A 27736-nucleotide genomic window follows, 5' to 3' on the forward strand; every position below is an offset into this window, starting at 1 on the left:
ATTAGAGAAAGGGAGACTTGGAGTGATGTGATTAGTGTGTTCTATTGCCTTTTCTTTCCAGTGTAACCAGTTTGCAGTTTAGGAAGGAGAACAGCCTGGCAGAAGCCACACACTGTCCATTCTTTCAGAGATTTTCAAGGTTTATACTCAGTTCACTGGTTAGGAAATAATTTCAGTGACTGCAAGCACCTTGACAGATATGCTTGATTTCTTGGTTATTTGGGGTGGTAGGAATAGAGTATGGTGAAGTTTTTCAATGGCAGGTGACATCTGGAAAGATCTCCTTGGGAAGGTACTCCTGGCTAGGGGAAGCTGAAGTGTTGAACCACTTCTGATCCCTTTTCTTCCTTGCTGTTTCTCCTGAGCTTTGTTAGGCAGGGCTGTGCAGTAGCAAGAGTAGGACCCTAAAGAAGAAGCTGCATTTGCTTCTTCATTCCTTGCCTTCTATTTCTGAGGCTATTAAAGATGGGAATGTTTTATCTGGTTTCTAAAATCTACCAGGTTGAATGAGACAATTCCAGAATAAAGCTCTTAACAGTGTTGTTCTATCCCAAATATTTGGGGTTTTTTTTCTTTTCCTAAATCTTCTTTAAAGTAAACTGTCAGACAAGGAACTCTGAATTCTGGTCCTGGGTTCTACAGCAGGTTGCATTACCTTACTGGAAAGTGTTCTGCTGTGGTCCTGTGTATTAAAAAACAAACATACAAAAACATTGTCTCTAGACTCTATGCTTCTCTCTCAAACCAATATGACATGTAGAAAGAGAATGGTAATAATTGCCATGTGGTTTCCCCTGTGTGAGTGGGGAAGGCAGGGGTGGTGATGTGATTTTTATTTACTTTTGTAAATGGGCTTAATTTATATCGTCCATTGGCAAAAGATCATCAGAACTGTGTATTCTCTCCTGGGTACTAAACTCAGGATCGGATACAGTTTGTGGAAGAAAAGTACATACCTAAGCTGTACAGGGAAAGGCATTTTCAGCTGATATAAAGCTTCACTTCTCTGTTTCTGTAGCAGCTTAAGGGGGTTGAGAAAAGGATGACAAATTTAAGAAAAAAGAAGTAGTATCTTATAACAGGATTTTATCAGTGACTTGAATGCAGGAACTGTCTTTGAAACTGAACTGCATTTATGAAATAAAACCTAAGACCAGGTTTTCTTACAGCAGCAATATGTCTGAAGTATAAAGTTTTGGACAGATTAACTTTAATTGGTTCAGATTCTTTTGTATTCTTGTAAATTTGTAGTGCTTTTTCTGATACCCTATTTCTTGCAAAAGTAAAAATGTAAACTTTTCTTTGTCTACAGTGTATATTGTACTACAAAACCCCCTCTTGGTGTACAAGCAGTTGTTTTCCTTCTCCATGCCCTCTTAGAACAACTGAGGGAGGGGAATACTTTGATATTTAATTTCCAATAAATTTCATGTAGTGGAAAAACTTGGTTATGTTATTGCAGTATAACTAACATAAACTTCCTAGAGAGTCTTTAAGACCTAATCCTGTCATGCTTTTAGGTTTTGGATTGAACATACTTGTAAATAAGGTGCATGTTATTGAGGTGAGGTGGTGTTTCCACTTGTGTTCTTGTAGCTTTTACTAGATTTGGATAATCTTGTCTCAGAAATGAATAAATATGAAGCTAATGAAATACTATAAATTATAAAATATTGAGATAATAGCTTCTTGCCCTTATATAAATAACAAGGCACTGACATTTCCATGTTTCTATTAAAGCTAGTCCACTCCCTCATTATGTTAGCTGTTATTGGTTTGATGGCCAATTTAATTTCATCGTTGTATTAAAAGCCACATATACCAACGATCATTCCAAGTGCTTTCAAACTATTAAAGTAACAAAATAATAATACAGTGTTTCAGAGCAGTTTATTGGCTTGCATATATTCATCAGTTATCTAGATATCACCTCTTCATTTTCCTCTCTCCAACTCGAGTATAAATGGCAAACCACTATGTAACAAATTTTCTGAACCACAAAAACATCAGTCTTAATTCTTTATTCTTTAAAAAAAAAACCCCAAAGGTCAGCACATGCTGAAAATATCTGAAAAATAAGGAATTATCATCAAGATGGTATGGCTTACTTTTATTTCTAATATTTGACCCTGTATCATCATCAGTGGAAACAGAAGCAGATGGCGTAGGGGAACACATCATAATTGAATACAGTGCTCACGCGTGGAATTAAAGTGTGCTTTAGATGCAGGAACTGAAAGCTAAAGGACTGGATGCTGGGCAGAGAAATTGTCTGATCTTGTATGTAGCTATCATTTGCATTATTTTCCCACACTGTTCTGAAGATCTGTGTATGTGTACACTGGAAGAAGAGGTAGCCAAATGAAGCTGATGTGAAGGTAGGCAAACAGAAAGAAACAAATGGGGATATTCATAAACATGAATTTTAAACATGGTGTTTTGTGGCCTGTTACTGCACAGTTTCATCTGTCATAACAGCACATCCACATTAAGCTCTATTTTACACAGGGGTTTACGTTTTATCTAAATTGGTATTTGTGACTAAACTTTTAAAGTTGTCAGACTTGCAAAACTTTATTGGTATAGATAATTTTAAGAAAAAATGTCTGGCTTCTGTTCATAAAAAGCCAACAAATTTCACTGAGTCACAGTAGGTTGGAAGTTGCTTGAACATAACTGCAGAGTTTTCCTTTAAATGTCCTGAAACATCCAGGAGGAGTTGGCAGATGTGCTGTAGGTGATATGGAAGACCCATGCTAGGCTGTCCCAAGGCAGAATAGTGGGATACCCAAGAGTCTCAAAAATTTTCAATGTGTCTGAAAATCAACCCCCCTGAATCTCACTTGTCCTGCATTGGAAGCACCATAAATTAAAAGAAACCCATTTCAGCTTCTGAATTGCTCCAATGTGTTTACTGCCTCTTGTGATGACACTAGACTGCCCTTAGAGTGATGGTTTCTCCTTAACTGTAACAAACTACTTTCTTAAAAGTCTTAAACATCATCAAAGCAGACCTGTAAACACTGTACTTAGTTTTATCCTACAGTTTACTCCCAATTTCATAAATTCCCTATAGTCTAGTGGGGACAGACATGGAACACATTGTCACTTTGATACTAATGTTCTTCTGAGATTTAGGTCCTGCTGTGTCTTTCAGCAGTCCAGCACTTTGAAAATTGGAATTCACCTTTGCACACCAGTTTTTATATATGTTCAAAGACAGCCATTGTTGGCTATATGTTTGCTCTTATTACAGCTATATGTTTCAGGTTTTGTAGTGATTTTTATTCAAATCTTAAAGTTGTTACTTCAAAATTGATGACTTCAGCAGCATTGATGCCTTAAACCTCAGGTTACCAGGATGTGTTTTCACTACCTTGGGTGGACTCATCTATGAAATTCACCACACTAATTATAGCAGTTTCAGATGCTAGACCTCAAGTGTGCTAAACATTTCAGACAAATGTTGAAAATACAACCAACATCCCTAGAATGGAAAATGCAAAGAAAAAATGCATACATAACCTCCACATACGAAAAGCTGAGCAGTTTAGGTTAAGCTCTTCACTTTTTGTTGTTTTACAACTGTGTTTATATGAATTGTATATCTGTGCCGTGTACATTTTTAGAGTAAATTGACTTTTTAATGTCAAATTTTGAAGGATGTTTTCATTCTGTCTTTCTGACATTCTTGCTTATTTGTGTGAGAGCACTTATTTACATGTATTTATACTGATATTTCTCTTGGAGGCCAGAATCATGTGACATTCTGTCATGGTTTAACCCCAGCCAGCAACTAAGCACCACACAGCCACTCACTCACTCCCCCCATCCCCATCCAGTGGGATGGGGGAGAAAAACCAGGAAAGGAAGTAAAACTCATGGTTTCAGATAAGCGGACAGCTTCGCTAGCACAGTTAACAGAAGAAATTTTCCATGGAACTCTACAGTGTTTTCAATAACTTTTTCTTAGCTTTTTCTGATTAGGTGTTTAGCCTCAATTAGTCTTCCTTCCAAAACCTGGTTTGAGTTCTCAGTGTTATAATAATATACATTGAGAGACACAGCAATTGTACTTCCTTGCTTTACGAGCTTCCATTAACCTACTGTGCATACATATTTTCACTTTACTTTCTCCTCTGCTTATGTTAAGGATACAGGCAATCTATCAAAGTAATGAAAGATGCCTGTCACAGTTGAAAAGGCAATTCTTTGATAATTGTCTTCTTCCAGACTACTTGTTAGGAAATGAGAGCAAAGAAAAGTCACTTTTTTAATAAAAAAGGGAAGGAAAAAAGAAAGTTCAACACCCCCCACCCCCTTCCCACCCCTCTTCTTCATTTGAGGCTTCTTATGATGTTCATACCTCTTCTTACCACAAAAAAAAAGGCCAACCAACAGTCAAACAAACAAAAAAAGCATCAACTTCTTCGTAACAGAAGAATGAAGAATTTCAGGACTTCACTCACTCATACATTTCTGGGTTTTAAATTTGCAAACATTCTGTCTTATTGTTTTAATGGCAGCCAAAATACCAAAGAAAACCAGAGTGCTGCTGTTTGTTCTGCCCTGAGGAAGGGGGCAAGTGGGGTGGGGTGAGAGGGCTAGAACAAGGTTCTTTCTGCATATCAGGAAGAAAGGCCTGACAACAGTTGGCTTCATAGGATAACTGCTTTAATTAGGTGGAAAAAGAGGAGAAATACTGATAGTGAGCAAGTCACCTTCAAATCCTGGGCACCCTGCATTAGTGTGGCATCAGACAGTGCCCTGGTAGATTTTCACATGGCATCCTGTGTGGACCACATTCTGTCCTCAGAGAGAAGCTCTGTGGTTTTGTTATTCAAGCTAGTATATAATTCCCTTACATGAAAACAACTCTACTCCTAAAGCATGTTCTAATGAGAATTTCTTGCTGTACTTTTAGACAAAAGCAAGGCCATGTGGGTGGTATAGTCACCGGTACCAAGGGATTGCTGCCTGCAGGTCCCTCTGTTAATGCCGAGATGGCTGAGGTTGTCCTGCAGCCAGGGGACATGTGCAGCACAGCACAGATCTGTTTTACCTAGCTTCTAAATGTACAACACTCTCCCAGTCAACACCACTACCTTCCACTCCTTAATTCTCATACCCTTTCCCAAGGGTATTTGATAAGTTACAGATTACATTAATTACTCAATAGAGCAGAGATGGCCTGTTCAAGATCACCAATTTCTCAAATGCGATGTCTTATGCAAGGTCCTGGTACAACATTATCCTAGTAATTATTTTAATTTTGCTTTTGCTGTGTAAAATCATAGTACTCTAAAAGAGCTCCTAGGTTGGTTGATTTTGGACACTCTTTCTGGTGAAGTTTTACGAGCTTTTTGAAGGAATTGAAAAGAATGGTCCTTTTTAATCTCTCGTTATAAAATAGAGGAAACTAAATATGGAAAGTGAAATAGATGATAATACTTTTTTATCATTAGAATGATGAAGGCATCTGGAGAAACTGAAAGGCAGCAGAAGAAACCCAGGAATTTAAATTTTACTCTTTTGCCACCTTTTGGCCTGAAAGCCATCCTGTGCTGCTTGTGTTGATCTGTGGTTCTGGTCTATTTGATATCAGTCAGGACTCAGTGTTAAAAGGAAGAGGGAATTAAGATATTAAAATTGGCTCACTAGATTGTTTGCCAAGTAAACAAATCACAGTTCTCATCTTGATGATATTATACTGCATGTCTATTTAAATTTATAAGAATGTGGTGGGGAAGTAGCAATGACAGGAGAAATTAGGGCACCTAATAGTAATCCATTTTGGAAGGCTCTTTCTCCTATTACTTACATGAAGCTTACATATATATATCCTTTCAGCTTCTGCTTGTGAACATCACTCCTGTGTCTGACATGTCTGGTTTGCTATCCCCTTGCAAATCATCTCTGTGAACAGGGTCATCCTTCCTTGTCCTGACTTGCATTGTATATTTGCGTGTGTTCTCTAAATTAAATTTCTGAGTAGCATACTATTTCATTCTCTGCTATGGTTTATATAGGAGGTGTTATAGAATTATATGTGACTGCATGCATATGTTGCGGTTATTTTATAGGTGGTGATTCGTGCTCAAAATGGCGAACTCCTCTATCGTATTTCACCTTGGGCAAGATACGTAGTCCGTGATGAAGACAAAGTAAATTACGATTGGGTACACTGGAATCCACCACAATCATATATAGTAAGGCTTAAATATTATTTTCAAAAGGTGTATAAAAGCATGTATCATGTCATCTTGTATCTCAGCTTGGAGAAAAGAAAAAAAAAAAAAAAAAAAGAAAAGAGTTGTTCCACAAAAAGAGTAAAGTGGCTAAAGTAGCTACCTAAGAAGTGATGGGTTTTAATTCATGGCTTTGACAGAAACAAGTGACTTCAACGATGGATGTTTTTGAGCTACTTTTTCAGTCTCCCATGGAGTATATAAAATATAGCTACCCATTAAAGTGGTATTTTAAACTTGGCTTCCCACATGCTACGCAAGCTTGATAACTATTCCAGGACTGGGTGGCCCTTCCTGGTACAGAGGAGAGCAAGGAATTATCAGAATTGGCTTTAAAATTTAGCCACAAATACAAAGTTCAGTACTCCAATAATAAGTCAATGCTATATGAAGTCAGACTGATTGCAGTTATTTCATATTATTAGGCTTTTTGGTGTTTTCGCTAAAAAATGGCATGCAGTATTTTGTATTAGAGGTGCTGCAACCTCTGTTTTAAGTTAAATTTTAGCACCCACCTCAAATTATGAAGCGTCTGCTTGACAGAGATAGCGTAACTCACATGGAAAATCTCTTTAAAAAATAAATTGTTATATAATCTACAGTAACTTTTATTTAGGTGTATAGTTCATATGAATATAGTGATCTACACTGTATCTATGGTGCTGTGAGACACCTAGATCCTCTATAAGAGGAGGAATGGGAAGGTAATTGGAAATGCAATGACCTGTATGACCTAGAGTAAAAAGGAGGAGAGAATATTTAGGGTGCAGACAAGGCCTTACTGAGTTAAGTCAGAAAAAAAAAAGAAGTTCTCTTATGAATAGGAGAGGTGCCCAGTGGAAGTAAAATAGAGAACAAACCTCAGCCAGAACTTCTTGTTCTTCAAATTGTCCCTTTAATTTCTGTTCATATATGTGTGGGTTTTTACTGGTTATGTTCTAACTTTTCAAGTTCTCAAAATTTCACTTGAATATTAAACTAACAAATAACTTTTTTTATTTGGGAGAGGGAGGAAAAGGAAAAACTTTTTGGGGAAAATAGGTAGGTTTTCCTGTTTCTTCAGACAAGAATTTTGTTTTAAAAAGTAAAAACCTGATGAAGGAAGCTCTTCAAATATAAGGAAGAGGTTTTGTGATGAACTTCAGTTGCCTCTGTGTTCTTTAAATATTTTCACCCATCTAGAAATACTGTGTACTCACCTACAGACTTGAGGTTTGGGTTGTTTTTTTTTTTAAATCTTAAGTAACTGGAATATAGATGATTCTGTGCTGTGGAATTGTGTTCTTTAGAACTAAAATATTTATAAATTTTAGCTTGGAGAAGGCAGAGCAACTTCAAATACAAATACCTCCGAAAAGCAGGTATGCTTAAAAAATAAAAACCTATCTTTCTGTTGTCTTTTATTTTCAAAAAGTTTAATAGTAATTCAGAAGAACTTTATAGTACAATGGCTGCTATAAGTTTGTACACTTCAGCGTAATTTAAAAGGATATACGAAAAGTGTTGAATCACAGATGTCCAGTTTCTTGTTCATGAAGAATGTTGATTTGAAATAGATATTTGCTTTAACACTTTAGAATGCTTAATTACTTCTGAGATATTCATGCTTTTAGAGGAAAAACAAACCAAACCTTAAATTGTTTTTCATCTTGTGCAAATAATGTGATTGTGATAACACTTCTGAGTTGTTGTACCCTAAAGATAACTTTTTTCCTTACAGCATAAGTATCCTTCCCCCAAGAGATTAAAAAGCCTAAGAATCTATGAATCTCATGTGGGGATTGCTTCCCCAGAAGGGAAGGTAGCTTCTTACAAAAACTTCACATACAATGTACTACCTAGAATAAAGGATCTTGGTAAGTAATAAGAGATATTTGCAGAGATAAAATTTTTATGTGCCTGTGCTCATATTAGAAAAGATAATTATCAAGTGTGTATAGGTTTTTTGTGTTTTCAGATTACACGTTCTATAAAAATAGATTCTTAGGGCAGCAAGAATTATAAACAAGTAAAACCTATGGAAAAGAAACATAGACTGAAATATGATATGTTAATCAAAATCTGTTCCACAGATTAAGTAAAATGTGATTGCAAACGCCTAGATAAATGTTGCAGGGCAACTTGCTTTCTGCATGGTTTGCTTTCCACTCAGAAAAGGACCTGTTTTTCTGAGATAGTCTTTAGAAAATACTGTGTTCTTAATTGATTCTACTAATGTATATCTTGATTCTAAGGAAAGACAAAGAAATATCTGGATAGAAAGGATTGTCCTTTCTGTTTGTCAGAATAAGCATGCTAATTTTTTTATCCCTGAACAGTTGCTATGAAGCATCAGAAGATGGAAATGTTAAATGTGAGAAATCCTCTTTGAGAAAAGATCTTCTAGTATATTGGAGGGATGTATGAAAGAAACAGCTGGCATGATTATCTCAGGATGAATAGCAAACCTGTTCACCTCAGTTTCTATTTGATAATTATTTTTTCCCTGTGGCGTCTTGCACTGTTTCTATAATGGACGATATTAGAACTTGGTGGCTTTTACTGCCCTGTGATGAAATAGGTTTTGTTACACTCAGCTATAAAATAACTGTGACATCCATGGCTGATAGCTCTGTGGATGGTGGCTGTGCTTATGTGTAGTGTGATTTTTTTTATTTTTTTTTTTTTAATTAGAGTGCCTGAAGAAGCCATACATTTTTCTTGTAGGTTTACTTGTTGGGTCAGTGTTTCACAGAACGTGGCTTTTGCCTTTCAATAAAGTTGAGATTGCAGGGGAGATGAGGGAGTTTGCACATCTGGAGGCCCTCAACAAAAAGTATATCTGGATTCCACATTACGTATCTGTGACTTTCTCTGCTGCCAAAGAATTTCAGTCATTCCAGGAGGTTAATATGTGTAACAGAATTAAGAAAGCTTTCTGCTTTACCTACAGATTTTTCTTTGGGGAGGAGGAATGTCATGAAAAGGCTGATATACCACAAAATATAAGCAATATCAAGTTTAGGTAGGGTATACAGAAATAACAGATAATGTTTGTTCTTAATTCCCACAGTGTTTATTTAAGGTAAGTAATTATTTTTTTTTTTTAGTGTATTTTTAGGGGATGTTAGATTTGGTTTTGGAATATCTTACTTGTTAGGACAAGCTTAAAGACATCAGTATTTAAGAATGCTATGATATAAATAGTTTGCAGAAATATGTGCATGACAAATAGCAAAATAAATAGTAAGCAAATTGAATGAGATTAATTTGATGCTATGTTGCCATTTATTTATAAAAGTGCTGTAAATAGGAATAAGTGCAACGAGCCTGAATTGTAAAACAGCAATGAATCTGACAAATTGCTGAGCTCATGCCAACTGTCTTCTAATAATAACTCTTTTATAGCTGTGAAATTTAAAAAGAACAATAAAAAAGAAACCAGTATCTTGTCTAAACTAAAGAATGAAGACTTTGGTTAAACTAATAAAGAGAAGTGGTGCTGGTGGGAGTCTCAACAGACTGTAGATTAAACCTGAAGGTTACTTTTTGCTAATAGTCCTTACTTGCTAGCTATCTGGGGCATTTACTGATATTAAAGATAACTTTAGTTAAGATGTGTGGCGACTACTGTGGCTTCACCATTAGTATGGTTTTTTCCCTTTAAATTTCCCTTCTTTAATACTGCACTGAACTATCTTAGTGATTCCAGAGACAGCATATCTCGTACCTTCCTGTACGACCTTCGTTCTTTGGTAAACTCAGAATGAAAAACACATTACTTCTGTGTTTTGTTTTTCTTGAAAGACTCTTGTAGAGGGGCAATAAAATCACTAAATTTGGAAGAAGAATGTTTTTGAAGTGGTGAAAAAAGGTTCCACGGGGCATAAGGTATAGTAGATGTAATCAGTGACTACCCCCAAACGCCCTGACTGCAAGTGTCAACAGTGAAGCAGAAGTTCAGGACATGCAGATTGGCATAGTTAATATTCTGAAGTTAAATAAAGATTATATTTGCATAAAAATTACTGCTTTCTAAATCTGAGAGGTTCAATACACCTAATCATATGTAGATCACTTGACAAATTGACCGTTCCATTTTTCATGGAAGATCATGTAAGTATAAACTATTAGGTGGAATTACTTCTTGAGAGAGACTTGATTTTAGTTGTTAATCATGAGATTTAGAAGCAGCTAAAGTGAGAGAAGCCTAGAATGGATATGTTACAGCTGTTGAATCATCTTTTAACAACCCTTAAGGCAGGGGCTTGTTTGTTTTATTTCTTCTTTTTTTTTATAGGATATAACTGTGTCCAGCTGATGGCTATTATGGAACATGCGTACTATGCCAGTTTTGGTTATCAGGTCACAAGCTTCTTTGCAGCATCAAGGTGAGTTTAAGTACTTCAGCATCTTTTTGGTTCTTTTACCTTACTCCCCATCATTGAAATCAGTATGCTTGTATGTATGTTTGCAAGTAAGTGTTTAATGGAAAGAGAAAGTAATGGCTTAGGTATTTGCTCTAGCTTCCTTCTAAATCTGAAATCAATTGGGCATAGTGATCAGCTGTTCTGTGAAACACTTTGTATAGGATACAAACAAAAAGTTTGTAAGTAACTTCAGCTGTCATGGCATATTCCAGCTAATCCAGCTTCAGCAGTCTTTATGCATGGGTTTTGTTGTGGAATTCTTGAGAGTAACAAACACAAGGTGTAAGTCATTCTTTTACGATAAACAGAACTGTACACTATTTGTTCATAATAAACTCGATTAAAATCATGGCTCTGTGTATTCTGTAGGAACTTTTTTCCATGCTTGCAACAGACTGTACTTAGATTTGAGGCGTAGGGTGAAAATAGAAAGAAAATGTATTCAGGTAATTGTTAAAATTATGATAAGTCTGAATGGTGTGACTTTTTTTTTCCATCTTGGTGAAGCTTGAGTGACAACCAGGCTAAATTTAGATAGACAGGAAGTTCTAACTGGCTTAATTAGTTGAAAGAAATGTTTGTCAGACACAGGAGACAAATAGTGTAGTACCTAAAACAAATAACTAAGCAGGACAGCAGCAGATGGTGTATTTTGGGGACTTTCATGAATATACATTTATTTTTGTAGTCATTATGGATTACTTTATTCCAGTAATACAAATATATTCTTGTCTCTTACAAAATAAGGAAATGTTCAATATTAAATAGAAGCTTTAAGTTGTATCAGTTATCTTTTATACTGAATTTGATGTATTGACAGATTAAAAGGGAAGAATAAAACTTTGAAACTATTCCTGCAAAACATTGCATGCATGTGTGATGTAATTTTTATAATTAAAAAATAGTTTTAATTGTCAGTTTGTAATCAATACCTACTTCTTAAGAGGCTGAAAAAATAACCTGTATACGAGTGGAAGCTAGGTGATGAAGAACTGCTGGCTTTGATGCAGTTTTTCTGAGTAATGTTCAGTATTGTCAGCTTAAGTTCAGATTGTACCACTCATAACACATTGCATTTTCATGCTGATAGCCGTTATGGAACTCCAGATGATCTGAAAGAAATGATTGATGTTGCTCACTCAATGGGCATTACTGTTCTGCTGGATGTTGTGCACAGCCATGCATCAAAAAACTCTGAAGATGGTCTCAACAAATTTGATGGTACAGATTCTTGTTTCTTCCATTCTGGTCCTAAAGGAACTCATCAGCTCTGGGACAGCAGGCTCTTTGACTATGCAAAGTAAGTGTGAAATGTCACTTCAGGTGTGTTAGTGGTAATTATTTCTTACCAGTTGTATTAAAACTACACTATTCTCCAAACTGGAAAAGTCATTTGGGTTGTTCCAACAGTTACAATATGCTGAGTTCAATTCCATTACTTTGCTACATACTTAAAATCTAAGATGAAATAATAGTATTTAGGTTTTGTTATTCTTCTATCCTCTGTGGCTGCATATGTACATGTTATATACCATGTTGTCGTGGTTTAACCCCAGCCAGCAACTAAGCACCACACAGCCACTCACTCACTTCCCCCCCCACCCAGTGGGATGGGGGAGAAAATCGGGAAAAGAAGTAAAACTTGTGGTTTCAGATAAGAACGGTCTAATAGAACAGAAAAGAAGAAACTAATAATGATAATGATAACACTAATAAAAGGACAGCAGTAATAATAAAAGGATTAGAATATACAAGTGATGCACAATGCAATTGCTCACCACCCACCAACTGACACCCAGTTAGTCCCTGAGCGGCCATCCCTCCACTCCCCCCAGTTTATACACTAGATGTGACGTCCCATGGTACGGAATACCCCTTTGGGCCAGTTTGGGTCAGGTGCCCTGGCTGTGTCCCCTCCCAACTTCTTGCGCCCCTCCAGCTTTCTCACTGGCTGGGCATGAGAAGCTGAAAAATCCTTGATTTTAGACTAAGCACTACTTAGCAACAACTGAAAGCATCAGCGTTATCAACATTCTTCTCATACTGAACTCAAAACACAGCACTGTACCAGCTACTAGGAGGACAACTAACTCTATCCCAGCTGAAACCAGGACACATGTGCATTGTATGTATTTATATATAATTATGTAGTTATATTTATTTTTATTTTAAAATAGATTCAAGCTTTTTTAATATAGATACCAATTTAAATATTACATAGGAATATATATTATATATAATTAAATATTTTATATATTATAAAATAGAATTAGTTTTTCATATTATATTTATATATACCATATTATATATGATATATTCTATTTATATATAGAAATAAATAAAAGAATAAGAAAAGCTGAAGAAAACTTGCAAGCTCTGGAAATTTATCGTCAAACTGTCAGATTGTTGAAATGTAGAGAAGGTTTTGCCCCAGGACAACTAGCTCCATTCCAAAGAGCTTCCAGGGGTCAATCAAGAGTTAATACAGAGCAGGGGTCATTTTCAGTAGGCCATTTCAGGTACTCAGTTTGGGTACACTTAATTAACTAGTATAAATATAGTGTGTGTCAAACCATGTGTTAATGCCAGATGATGATTAGCATTTAATATTCTTGTATTCTCTCAGGTATTGGGGGCAAGGGGATTTATCTCATATGCTGTATATTTCTGTGGTTTAAATGGAGAAGTAGACACAGGCAGCCAGCTTATTTCAGTCTTTTTCTCCCATTTTACCTATGTTTGCTCATCCCTGAACCACCTCTATTCCTCCTTTTTCTTGTCTTTGATCCTTCCCCTAAATGTCCCACAGTGTTTCGCACAACTCCAAAATCCCCTTAAAACATATCTTAATAAATTCTGTATAATGTCTTTCATGTCTTATTCTATGACAAATTTGCTTACCCCCCCTTGAGATGCATGATAATTGTGTTTGCCCTTCTTATCAATTACAAAGTTCTGGTTTAACCCTTTCAAGGTTACGTTTGAGTGATTGCTTTAGTGGCTTCATCACTCAGCAATTGTAGAGTTCTGGTCTCTTGTTAATCTGTTAGTTGATAGGTTTTGCATGCTGCAAGTTCAGTTTATAATTTTTCTTGTGTTTCCCTCCCTCACTTGCATTGAATTGCCATTGACTGGATCTGCTTAGATTGTAGATGTTCTTAAACCTTGGATCAAAATTACGTATGCTCAGTTAGTTGCCAAAAAAGATTTTTCTTCTTGTACTCATAGGCTATACTCTTGAGGCTGACAGTTTCATAGCTTATTGGGGTACTGTTTAAGAAGGTCACTATTGCAGAAGTAATGTTACATAGCATAGGTCAACTCTTTAATGGAAACTCTTGCACAGTAACTCTCAATTTCAATTAAACCAAGTGACCAATGTAGTAACTATGCACTATGTTACTTAATAGGATGAGCTCTTTATTTACTTTTTATTTGGGACGGTTTAATTGATGAATTCAGGGGACCTTTTGAATGGAGATTTTAATTATTATAGCAAATGCATTTTAGTATGTCTAATCATAATAATTTCCTATTTTAATTGCTTCCTATTAATCTTTAAATTGATATTCAAATAAATTCTATTTCAGATAATCTTGAAGCTTTAATATCAATGCAATGGTATTTCACACTTTATTTCATTTTATGCTTATGTATGATCAACAAGTGTGTGGTACCGACTTCTCTAGTGAGAAAATAAATTGATTGCAATTATGGACCTTTCTCTGTTCCAAGCAGAGGCAGGTTCTTCCTATTGGGAAAGAAAGTGGTGCTAGTATTGAGTGTTTTGGAAGGATTTGTAAATGAACGAAACAGCAAGCTGCTTTGTAGGTAGCACTTGGCAATGTTAAACATTTATTCAGAACTGAAGAACTTCTTACATGGGTCTGTTCAGTCAGTGCCTTTACTCATTGGGGAGGGGCATGACTACATAATTACTTTTCATCTTATGTGATGGGAGTAGATGCCGGACTGAATGCTGGAAAGGAGGAGGGAGAAGAGCTGTGAGGAGGAGAGAAGAGATTAGGAAATAGCAGAGACCAGAGAAACTGAATCTGTGCTCTACTGATGACTAAAAACAGTGCTCTGGATGACTGAGGGTCCCTGATACATCATTTCCCATCCCCTGCCCTCTAATGAAATGCAACAAGAAATTTGGGTTTCCTTTTTTAAATTTTTAGGAAAACCCCTCCTTCCCCTTCAAGCATGGGAAGCTGTGAAGTGAATTGTTTTTAGTCATTAAGGCCTTCTTTAGTCCTAATAGCTGAAACATTAAATATTCTATGTGTGTTTATAGTCAAATTTTTAGGCTTAAAAGATATAACAATCATGTTTATTCCAAGTAGCTCAGAACTGATTAAAAAGTGGTTTGGTTTTTTTTCCTCTTTTTTGTGTGTACACGTCCCAAACATTGGGAAAGAATCAGAACTGACATTTTATTGAAAATGTTATTAATTTCCCCCATTTATGCTTTATTGACATGCCTGCTAATTTCCATACTAGTAAATGAGCAGCTCTAGTCTGAAAGAGGGGAGTATAAAAATCTCAGAGAGACTCGAGTTGCTTGTAGATGTTCAAAGTTTGCTGAAAATAAATGACACCAAACACAATCTGTTGAATGATGTACTGAAAAGCTTGCTTTCTGAGACGAATCTCTTCAGCTAGTACAGCCTTCTTTCCTGTACAATGCTTGTACTAAATCCTTTTCCTTCTGTAGTGGGAAGAATTGTTAAATCTACAGGTACTTAAACATCAAATACAAAGAATGCTCAATTTACTTTAGAATTGAGAGAAACTAATTCTCTGCCATGAAGGAGATTAAGAAACAATTGCTTTATCAGTTTAGTTTGTCTACATATTCTTTGAAAGCCAAGACGTAAGTAAATTTGTCTCACAGCATTTGCAAGATTATTCAGTTGTATGGGAGGGGGACTGTGAATATTTACTATATAAAAGGTGACAAAAAAAATCTATATCCATGCCAAAAAAGGACTATAATCCATGGTGTATTTTAAATACTGTATTTTTAGTAATATTCACTGAAGTAGAGAGTAGCTTCAAGAAAAGCAGTAGTAAAACTGTTCAAAGGACAACCTGGAGGTTGCATTTCTAGCACCACAGTGCAACTTAAGAAGATAAAAGTGTGTTTTGGATTGTGGACTTTGAGACGATGCTTAATGAGCAGTAGAATTGTATATTTTTTTTAATCCATATTTACACAAGTGTTGTACAAACAGTGAACTTTTTGATAAATTGTAAACAGCAGCTTAAAAATTACTCTGTTCAAGGTGTCACATGAGAAAAAAAAACCTCAATTTCAGTAAAATGAGCATTTAAAAGTAAAATAACTGGATAACTAAAAGAATATTTTCTGCTTAGCTTTTTTCCCCCAAGAAAAGTATTATAAATTCTGCTTTTAAAAAAGCAACAAAAAACTGATTCAGAAATAAACTTCCACTTTCATAATTTTGGCACATTTTTCCAGTTTTTCTAAAATCTGGATCTGGGCAGTTGTTTTCCTCAAACTTGTTAATTTGGTGAATCTTCCTCTCCTTCATCTCTATCTCCTCCTGCTCATCCCCATGTCCATCCCCTTGTCCCCTTCAGCTGCCAACCTAAAAACCAAAACCACAAAGCTTGAGTGAGGATTGTGGTTTATTTTAATAATACTTTTTAAAAACAAACTTTTATATCCTTTGTCTTGGTTCCTATTAAAAATGTGGCTTTTCTATCTCTCAATTCATGAAAGCTAAATGCTGTAAGGTAGAAGCGATGCGACAAGCTCTGGACCTGTAGTCTAGCTGGCATTGTCTAGTTAATTTTGTGGTAAATTAAGTACCTTGTCTCTATTGTGATCCTGTTTAAGATAGGTCACTTGAAATACATGTAAACACCCTATCATCTTAAGTAAGTATTCTACTTGAAATTTATTTAGCACAAGCTAAGTATAACAATTTTTCCTTCCTAAAATCATATTCAAAGATTATTCAGCTGCCAAGTTCATTAGAAGTGATGCTGTAAACCCTGGAGACCAGGTGTGATCACAACTAGAGTGGTTGATTGTGTTTTGATTTAAATTCATTTCTCCATATAGAAAATGTGTCTAAAATACTAATCGGGCAAAACAATTTAAAAATAATTGAGAACAAGGTATTACCTAGTGAAGATAAGTTGGTTTTTTTTTTCAAGCACTACATAATTAAAACATGTAGATCATGCTGCCTTTCTAGGCTTATTGAGATTTGAGAGTATTGTTTTGTTTAAGTCTCTGATTTCCTCTTCTCTCATTAGGTTTTGTTAGATTCTACACTTTCTTAATCCAATTCTAAGGGACAATAGGTATATTGATATATTTCTGTGAGCCTTTATGAATAATGGTAGAAATAAAACTTGGCAGAAATCATGTGATGCCATATGTTTTGTGTTTAGTTTATCTGTTTTTTAATTGTGTGGCCCTTTTCATCTGAGCACTTAGCCAAAATCTTAAGTTCTTGCTCAAACTAGAAGAATTTGGCACACAAGTCAGAGTTTGAATTACATTCTGGTTCTAATTACAAAGCCCTGCTTCCTTGAATGCACCAGTATGATCAGCAAGAAGTGATGTTTGTTACAAGGTTTTGGGGCCAGCAGACATTCCTGGCATCTCTTCTGAGGCTTTTTTCCCAGGCCCTGTTTTCAGTGCCTTTTTTTAAGCTGATTTTATGTGTCCATCCTTTGGTGGTTCTGTGAAGGCACCAGATCGTAGCTAGTGGGAATCCTTTGGCCTGTTCACCTACAGGTTTTGTCTCGTTTGTATTTGTTGGTGATACTCTCTGGTTTGGGAATTAAGGCTTGTAAGTGCTGTAGAGGAAATGAAATTTACTTAACTAAGCCATGTAATGGGAGAAGTCTCTTCTTTTCTTTATTTTTTTTTTCTTTTTCAGTTTTATGAAGTCTCAAGTGACATCCATGCCAAATATGCTTTGAAATGCTGTAGGTAGAGTTCAGAGTATAAACGCTGTGTCCCATAAGCCACAATTTACATCAGGGCAACAGATGACATGATGGTCCCCTGCTGCCTAACCAGATGTTCTCTCCAGCTCAGTCTTCTGAACTGTTGGTGGAGCAGCTGATTGTAGCGCAGTGTGTTAGCCTTTTTTCAGTTTTTCTCAAAGCGGGTCATCAAGTACTGTAGTTCAGAAACTGCTTTTAGCCTGCTGTCGGTGTGACAGAAATAAGGCAGCTGTCAGGTGCCAAAGTGTGTGTTTTAGTTCTGGTTCAGATGGCCTGTCCTCCAGCTGCCCCTCCAGAGTTGTGTGGGTCACCTGAAGCTTCTCTTCCCTATCTTGTGTTCCAGCCTCATGCAGGTATCTCAAGTGCTCTCTTGCATCTAAAATGGCACAGTACACCTGTTTGGGTGATGAGACGATGGCCTTTTCTGCCACCCAGTGTTTAAATCCTTATATAGACTTTATGCTGTGTTTTATGGGGAAAAAACTGTCCACTGATGTCAATTGGTAGTAATTTACTGCACTTTGGGATCTGACTCCTTAAAGGCATGTTGATCTTCTAACATCTTCAGGAGCCTTTCTTAAGGTTGATATTTAATTTTTACTTAAACGGCTGTTCTTTACCTGAAATTTTTTCCTTTCTTCTTATTGCCAACTTTCCCAATCTTTAGCTGCCACTGGTGTTAGTAGGTGGAATGAATTGGGAAATACGTTTCAGAGATCAGGGTTTGGTTAGTAGGGGTACCTGTGTGGGCTCATAGTTCTCTTAACATAGATGTCCAGAGAAATTTTTTTGGCTTAAGCAGACTACAATTCAATGTTGAGATCTTCTAAATATCTGTAGAAGTGAAAACTTTTTGCCTTATGTGGGAGCATCACCATGGTTTCTAACAGTCACATCAGCGTGAGTTACAAAATGCAGATAACTTGGTGTGTGTCTTCTTACTGTCCATCTCAGGGTTGCTTTTTTCACACGTGTTTTACAGAGCGCAAAGAGGGTGTACTTGACTGCAAACTATTGCTTATTAGTTAACACACACAAAGGACAGGTAGGATTTAAAAAATGCTAGTACATTTACAACTTCCAGTAAGGCACCTGAAGAGTCTCAGCTGGCCAGGCCGGCATCAGTTGGGTGGGAGAAAGGAGGCTGCCACTAACTGTAACAGACCCTTGATGGTGCTGGATTATCCTCTTCAGACTCTGTATGATTTTTCTTTTACAGTTTTTCACCTTTCTATGTTCTTCCTTTTGAATCTTTGAGCTACTGACAAACCTGTCTTTGTCTGTAATTTTACCTTTCTTACCTTGCATAGCTCTAGTCCTTTTCCACAGCTTTCTCTCAACTAAGCAATTTCCTTAGAAGTTTAAGCTATACAGGTTATGGGACATAGATGATCCCTCAGTTGGGGGGGGGGGGGGGGGGGGCGGAGAGGGAAAGGTGGGAGAGGAAGATTACTGAAGAATTAATGTATCTTATACAAAAGAATTGACTTCCCAGAGTGTAGGTGTAGTCACTGAAGTGTTCTGCAGCTTCTGAGGATTTGGTACAGGTGACATTCTTCCAGCTGCATTTATGCGTTAGTAATGACATCCATTGACAGGTCGTGTTTGTCACAAATATGTATTCATTGGGGAGATACCTTGGCCATAATTCCAGCTAGATTAAAGGTAATGCAGTGCTAGTTGTCAATGAGCTAGATTCCCAGTAATTTGATTTTTTTTTTTACATTGTTGATTGTAAGGTAATTACAGTAGGAACAGGGATATAAGTTGAGTTTCATGATGTAAAACCTTTAGTTATGCTGATTTTAATTCATTTCCTGCCAGTCTTTCTACACTACATTAGCTTAGGAAAGCTCTGTATTTAGAGACCCCCATAATATGCACTGGAATTGGATTTTGCTGGCAAAGATTGTTTTTTAATGACTTTTAAGAAAGCGCTGCTTGTAATGCAATAGTGAGATATTTTTTTTTTTTTTTCCCCCAGAGCTCATAAATGTAATTATTTTGATTACAGATTGACTTTAAAAAAACCTGCCTGCATATGTCCTTAACAGTCTGCTTCTAATAGACTGGACTTTGAGGATGACTATAAAGGCGAAAAAGTACTTTATAAAACTTAAAATTTAAGACCTTCTGTGTCCGTGAAAATCTTTGTTTCTTTGTGTTTTTTCTTCCTTTTGGTAACCCTTGTGAATGTTAGCAAGTAAGTACTTTCAACTGTAGGGACATAGCAGTTAATAAATTGCCTTTCTTGAGGGGAGTGAATACTGGAAGCATTGACAGAAGGGATGATATATGGGAACTTACTGCAATATAATCAGAAAGAATAGTGCAAAAAAAAATTTCAGCCATGAGCATATGAGTTATAGTATATGCAGTCTAGACCTGCTGTAGAATTGCTTTAATTTTTTAATTAAACTTTCATCTAGAAGCTTAATTGTTTTACTGTACTTAAATTGATGTAACAGGCTGGGAGGCTTTAAATGCACAGATGCTCTGAAACTCCAAGCTTCATGTAAGATATGTGTAACTTTCTTTGAAGTGTCCAGTTTTCCATATTAACCTCCAACATAGCAATCACAGCTTTGTGTGAAGTTTCTAAAATGTAGCTGCACAAAATGTGGTATAGTAATAAAGCAATATTTTGATATGTGAAGAAAAGGGACGCTGAAAAATTGCAGCCAATTGTTCTAAATTTTGTCAGGTAGCATATTTTGAAATATAGAGGTCACCACTTCTAGCCAATTAAGTTAAATCATATCTTGAATAGATGCACTCTTACCTGAAGTTGATTATGGTATTTCAATAAAGATCTAAAATTAGATGAGATTCAACACACTGCAGAGAATCATTCCTCATCAGTCTAAATGCAATAATGATCTTGCATTTAGTAATCTACACTTAAATTGACAACTTTCACAGCATTCTTATGTGATTACTGCAACAGGTTATATGAGCAATATCTGTTGTGAATAGAACATTGTGCTGGGAAAAAGGGTGATGGTTGTATAAATTGGAGATGAGGGAGAGGTTTTAAAGAAAATCTGCAAATGAAATTGGCAATGTTGACTTTCTTTTAATAGGATTTCATCCAAAGAATTTCTAGGCTAGAGGAAAATTAGGCGTGGTACTGCTCATGGCAGGGAAAGAAAATGGGATAGTTAAGACAATTGTCACTTTTTTCCGATTCTAGTGTGTGTATGTTGTATAATGAACAGGTCCACTTGAAATCCATTTTTGGAAAGCTCATTGGAGAGAGAAAGAGAATTGTTAACAACAGGGGACAAAACAATTAACAATATCTACGAAGTAGAAGACAATAAACTATCAAAATACTGTATGGATTTCCACAAGTCAGAAGTGTATTTATGGCCAACAGATCAAAAATGATCTGCAGATAATCATGTTCATCTGTTATATTACTTTCAGTTTTGAAAGAGATGCCGTGTTTTCTTGAGGAATGCCATTTCGCAGACCAGCATAAAAACTAAGTCCTGTTCTAAACCAGGTTTGGAAAAAAGAGTTTCACTTTTTTTTAAAAAAGTGTATTACATTAAATTTGCGTGGTGGTTTTTCCCCCCCTCCCCTTGCATTTGTTTTGGGCAGTTCCTTCTAAAAAAGGTGGCTTTATAGAATTCTGGATAGTTTGCCATGAGAATCACAATCAAACATGTGTTTTTCCTGATTTCTCTCTGTGTCGCTTTGATAAGGAGGCTAACTCTACCCAGTATTTTTATATCTGTATTACAATCCCGTATAATCTCTTGAAAATTGGTATAAAGTTATTTAGAAACAAAAGAAGTTCATTGCCATAGAGATGACCATTTTCAGTTTAGAAAGCTGACACAAACGTTTTTTTTCTAAGTTATCCCACTATGATTAAGTTAATTAGTTGAGTTGGAAGTGAGGGAAGTTAAGTGTACAAGTAATACTCTGTAGACCTTACTCCTCTTGATGTCTTCAATCTAATTATTGTGCAGCAAGAGTCCTGTCAAATGTAGTTATAAGGATAGATATACATGAACAAATAAACACAAGAATGAAAAACCACATCCATGTAATAAGTCACTGCTATGTGCTCTAGTAATTGTCTTCTGTAGGAGACGTCTCAGTCTGTTTAAACAAAGAGCTGAGAATGGAAGTTCTCTGGAGAACTATTAAGTAAAAGTATGGGGATTTTGTATAATATAATTAGTCACTGTAGTAAGGCTGTTTTAAGTTAGTGTATGTATCAAAGGGCTTCACAATGAAGAAGAGAATGCTCTTTGCTGTCTCTATTCTTATTCTGTCTTTATTATCTTTTCCTTTACGATACATAAAGAAAGTAAAGTAGTGACTGTTGTCATTTTCCTGATTAAATAAACACGTTAGATCACCTCTTCTTGGCTGGAGGGATTTATGTAAACACCATAGAATTTGTCACGTCATGATGTGGAGTGAAGCCGTATTCCTTTCACACTGTCAAAATGAGCATCCAGTGCAACTAGAACCTAGGGCCTCTGTTTTTAACCCACAGAGCTTCAGATAGTGGCATTATCATTTACTGCTTTCAGTGCTTTAGGGTGATCAGCTTCCCCCCCCCCCCCCCCCCCCCTTGCTGGTACTTAGTAACATTTTATTAACACTGTAGCACAGCTTTGATTAGGGCATGAGATTTTAGAATACATTTTAGCACAGGCTTGTTATTAGTATACCTAAGTTTTCTAACACAGTTTTCTAATACAGGAAGTAAAAGAGAAATTTGTGTCTTCTGAGGAAAGAATCCATTTGTTATTAAACCACAATTGGAAGTAAAATTATCCCTATGAGGACTATTCAGTTGAATATTTGTTTTGGTCAGTGTTACTTTTCCATACCCTGACCTTTTGCAAGCAGGTGGAGGCAGTGCTAAATTCCCCTTTGCCTTCCTTCTCCTCTCTTCTCCTCCCCTTCTCCCCTGAAGGAAAAAAAAAGGGAGAAGGGGAAATTTTTTTTTTGTTTCATTTACTATGATACCACATTAGTCAGAATGGTAAATAATTAGAATAATAAATAATAATAGAATTGTTCATGCAAGGGAAATTTTTACTTATACTTCATTGCTTCATGTACCAAGGTTGTTTAAAAGAATGACTTTTCAGGGTTCTAAAAGTTTGGGTCATAGCTGTGACTAAACACTTTTTATTCTGAATTACGTAATTTAGAATTGATGGGGTGGTAATTTATTTAGTTGGAAATGGATTAAGGTTGGACATTCAGAAGCAAGTACTTAAAGTTGGTGTTTAAGTTTTCAAATTGCTAAACATACAGCTGGCCTTATGGACAACAAGGATAGGTGAAATTCCTTTTTTATTGTTGAAATTCAGCTCTTGGCGTTACATTCCCTAGATACTTTCTACGTTCAAAGAATTGGTGAATCTGAGTATTTGGTCAGCCAAACACTGGAGAAAAACAAAAAAATCCCAAAAGATTTCCACTGCTGTTTCTCCCTGTCTTCTGATTTGAATATTTAGTGTTTATTACTCCAGATTTTTAGGCTTTTTTCACTACCCTGTAATCTGGAATTCTATATTTCTATTCCTACAAAATAGAAATACATATTTAAACCAAAGCCTAAGTAGTAGCTGGGGGTTTATGACCATTTTGGGGTTGATGCTTAAATTCCAAAGATTATTTACTATGTGAATGCTTTTTGGAGAAGAAAAAAAGAAGTCCGCTACAAAACACTAAAATTTACATTATCAATGTTTTCAGGCTTCCTTTGCCACCACCTTCTTGGATAAGGGCATTGGAAAAGATGAAAATCTACTTTGACTATGTTATAAGAAATTCCAAGGTAATTATTTTGTCATTGGGTTAAGTGGGGAGGAAACTGAAAATCTGTCAGGAAATGGATAAATGGAAACAACTTTAAGCTGGATATTCTTTCTAATGCCTATCCAACATGGGTTAACAAAGCTAGTGACTTACAGAAAGTAGTATGAAATAATATTCTTATAAACTAATTAATTGGGTACTGGAAAGAATGAATGTTCTGCAGGTTGCATCAACACTTGTGCTTTTAGCACAGCACCATTGTCATCCAAATTTGGAAAAACAAAGAAAAGATTTGATTAGAAAGAATGTCTTCACCAAGTGCAAGGTATGAGCAACTCGTTTGCCTATAATGCTGAACAGTCAATATATGCAATAGCAAACATTTTATAAAATATTTCAGAGAGTCTTAGCTTTAGTCTTCTTTGTATTTTATCCTGGCCTAGACACCAAAATTTGTTTTTTTACAAGGTTATGAAGTTTCCACTTCAGACTTACATTTTAATCAGAAGTTGCTATCGTTCTGCTACCTTTAAAGCCAGGATCAGTAATAGTTGCCCTAAAATATGGTCTGAAATGGGAGATACCTATAGTAGGAGCAGTTGCTCTCATTTTAGTTGGAAATCATGGAGTTTCACTGAAAAACCTTACTGTTAAAAATAGATACATATTTCCAGTGTATTAATTATACTGGTAGATTAATACATCCAAACGGAGATCAGTAAGAAGTGGTGTCCCTCAGGGGTCCATACTGGGACCAGCACCATTTAATATCTTTATTAATGACATATACAGTGGGATTGAGTGCACCCTCAATAAGTTTGTGGATGACACCAAGCTGAGTGGTGCAGTTGATTCACTTGAGGGAAGGGATGCCATCCAGAGGGACCTTGGCAGGCTGGGGGAGTGGGCCCATGTGAACCTCATGAAGTTCAACAAGGCCAAGTGCAAAGTCCTGGACCTGTGCTGGGGCAATCCCCAGTATCAATACAGGGTAGGGGATGAATTGATTGAGAGCAGCTCTGTGGAGAAGGACTTGGGGATACTGGTGGATGAAATATGGGACATGAACTGGCAACATGCGCTTGCATCCCAGAAAGCCAGTTGTATCCTGGGCTGTATAAAAAGAAGTGTGGCCAGCAGATTGAGGGAGGCAATTCCTCTCCATCTACTCTGCTCTCATGAGACCCCCCCCTGGAGTACTGTGTCCAGTTCTGGGGTCAGACAGGCAGACATGGACCTGTTAGAGTGGGTCCAGAGGAGGGCTGCCACGAAGATGATCAGAGGGCTGGAGCACCTCTCCTGTGAAGACAGGCTGAGAGAACTGGGGTTCTGCAGCCTGGAGAAGGCTCTGGAGACACCTTATAGCAGCCTTCCAGTACTTAAAGGGGGCTTATAAGGAAGGTGGGGACACAGACTTTTTAGTATGGCCTGTAGTGACTGGACAATGGGCAACGGTTTTAAACTGAAAGAGGGTAGATTTAGATTTAGAACATAAGAAGGAAACTTTATGATGAGGGTGGTGAGACACCAGAAGAGGTTTCCCAGAGAGGTTGTGGATGCCCCCTCCCTGGAAGTGTTCAAGGCCAGGTTTGATGGGGCTTTGAGCAACCTGGTCTAGTGAAGCATGTCCCTGCCCATGGCAGGGGCTTGGACTAGATGATCTTTAAGGTCCTTTTCAACCCAAACCATACTGTGGTTCCGTGATTAATATAAAAGTTCTAGTGCACTAATCAGACATCTTTCAGCAATATAAGTAGATTTTAAAGCTATCAAAAAAATACTGTTGCCTTGTCTTGTGAGTTTCCACTTCTGTGTTGTCTTAAAAGTGTAAATACAGTACTCCAAGCTTTTTGGGGTGTAGAGGAGTGTTTTGTTTTTAAACAGTTTTCCATATAAGCTGTAGACAGTAGTATTTTTTTTTTTTGTAATTTATAACTAATATAAGGACACTGATTATTCTAACTGAATATTTTCAAGATACTCTCTGAGGTTTCCTTTGTCACAATTTGATTTCTGTAGATTAGTGGGAGTACAACTGAAAATGTTTTGGTACAGTATCTTTCCCACATGTCTTTGGTGAAACTTACAAATTTGGTGGCTACAGAAAGATTAAAACATATGTTCAGATCATAAAAGCTTTTAAAATAGGTGCTAAATTTTTAAAAAGTACACTTATAGATAAAACAAAGTATAGCTATGAATCAATACAAAAATTACATTGTAGCTATTTTTGCCAGAGACAGTTCAAATAATAATCTTACTACATATTATATACTAAACAAAGTTACTTTAACAGTCTCTTATAAAAATGTGCTTATTGTTCTTGTATTAGTCTTCATGAAGTACAAATTATATAGCTGAAATGATAATATCTAGTAAGAAATTGAGGTAAAATCTAAGTGTCTTTGAACATAAACCTGTTTTTCAGTTCTTTTACATGAAAAAGTATTTATGTAGTACATTTGCAAGCTCTCAACTCTGTTGGCACAGCCTAAGATGAGCTAATACCTTTCTTTACTTACATTCCTGAAAAATGTAACTTTAAAAAGTGCAGCAAATTGAGAAATACTGCACTGTGCTTAAGAATGGATTCCTATTTAATATGAACACTGTACTTTTGATCTTCTGTGCTGTTAGGTGCAAATGCAACAGCTTTGCATTTTTGTGCTTGCTGAAAGATAATAGGGACTGATGTGTACGTAAATCGGTTTTGCCAGATGGCTGTGTACCTCTGCAGCCGTTTCTTGAGTCTTGTACTAGGGATGATATAAGACAATCTTCAGGCTCTCTGAGCCTTCCACTGGAAATCGCCTTTTTCTGTGAATATAACGATTCATTGTACAAACTCTTCTGCCCTTCATGCCAAAGTTTGTCATGTAACTAAGCAGTCTTGTCCTGTGGTGCTGAAAAGAACGTTTTGGACTGTATCAGGGGTGATTGTTTATGCTGAGGGTAAAATCTGGCAGTGTGAGAGGAAGTAATCTAAACTTTGTATTAGCTAATATTAGTATAAAGAGTGAACCTTCCTTACCCTCCGCTTCCCCAGGGGGAAGTCAGGAAATTACCATCCAGGACATGGAATCAGTGTTTCAGAAGCCTCCTGTAATATCTGTCCTGTATGATGACTGGTAATTAATACTTCTACCTGTCTTAAAATTTTCTTCTCCTTTTACAGATTTGGTATTGCTACCAACTGTCTAGGAAAGGAAGGATTTTGGTCACTAAAATACAGACAGGCAATGGGGACTTCAGGGGTCCAATATGCCAGTCTGGGAGACTGAAGTAAAAGGATATTCAGATAATACCTTCTAAGTAGAAGTCCTAGGGTGGTAAAATGCAAGAGTCGCTCCCTTTTCAGGCTTCTGTATGTGATAGTAACTATTCCTTATGAGGTTGGTTTTGCTGTGCTAAAACAAATTTTTAAAAGTAGCTGAGACATTTCATTGCTTGAGGATTAATGTTTTGATTTTGGATTTTCAAGGTAATTACCTATTTAAAAAAAAAGTAATCTGTAATAGTATATGGACACTGAATGGTAGATTGATAAGGTTTTGTCAGTGTGTTCCTGGTGTGTATATATATGAACTTGAGTCTTTCTGTTACCACAGTAGAAACTATGGTTCGCTATCATCTGCACACAGAAAAGACTTCTCAATTGTCAATGCACTTAACTTTTGGAAAACCAGATATTTGATGATACATTTATATTAATGCTGGAATTTTCTCAAGGGCAGAGGTCTGGTGGTCTTGCTTCAACTTCTTTAGTGCTTTTCCTTGGGAGTTTTCGAAATGTTCTTTTTTATGAAGAACTTTATTTCTTTGCTGCTTAAATTTCTGTTGCTATTCATTAGCATTAGTAAACCCAAAACTTCCACCTGAGTTCAAAGGAAAACAGTCTGCACTTTCATCTGGAAGGCACAGGCATAATACTAATGCTTTAAGTATTTTTTTGTGTCTGTATTTGTTTTTTAGGCTGGCATTTTTACACTTGGTTTACCACTAGTGCTTTGTCAGCTATAGCTTTGGTTTCTGCACGTTTGAGGGAGGGAATGTGCTCAGAATCCTACCTTGACTTGGGTGGAGGTCATGACAGTGTTTCTCAGCTGTGGCTAAACTGCATGGTTTGCAGGAGACAACCATGTTTCTGTTTGGTTCTTTAGACAGAAGGCTGGGAGCGGTTGGTCGAGTAGGAAACACCAAGGGAAAAGTAGTGAATCAGGCACTTCTTCAGCGTCCCTCAGAAGTCACTTGTGAGTCTCAATTTGGAAACCAGTATTTTAAAGTAATAAA

The 27736-nt window shown here is 36.4% G+C and overlaps 1 protein-coding gene across 2 annotated transcripts in view; it reads left to right on the plus strand.

Annotated features, from left to right (window-relative positions):
• GBE1 (1,4-alpha-glucan branching enzyme 1) overlaps nucleotides 1-27736 on the plus strand; it is a 164315-nt gene that overhangs the window by 56477 nt on the left and 80102 nt on the right. For both annotated transcript variants that reach the window (XM_049825023.1, XM_049825022.1), the window contains exons 4-7: nucleotides 6084-6209; nucleotides 7969-8104; nucleotides 10528-10618; nucleotides 11748-11957. In XM_049825023.1, coding sequence (XP_049680980.1) covers nucleotides 6084-6209; nucleotides 7969-8104; nucleotides 10528-10618; nucleotides 11748-11957 — 563 coding nt within the window. The remainder of the gene's footprint in view (nucleotides 1-6083; nucleotides 6210-7968; nucleotides 8105-10527; nucleotides 10619-11747; nucleotides 11958-27736) is intronic.

This window comes from Accipiter gentilis, chromosome 21 (assembly GCF_929443795.1).
Source record: "Accipiter gentilis chromosome 21, bAccGen1.1, whole genome shotgun sequence".
NCBI classification, from domain to species: domain Eukaryota; kingdom Metazoa; phylum Chordata; class Aves; order Accipitriformes; family Accipitridae; genus Astur; species Astur gentilis.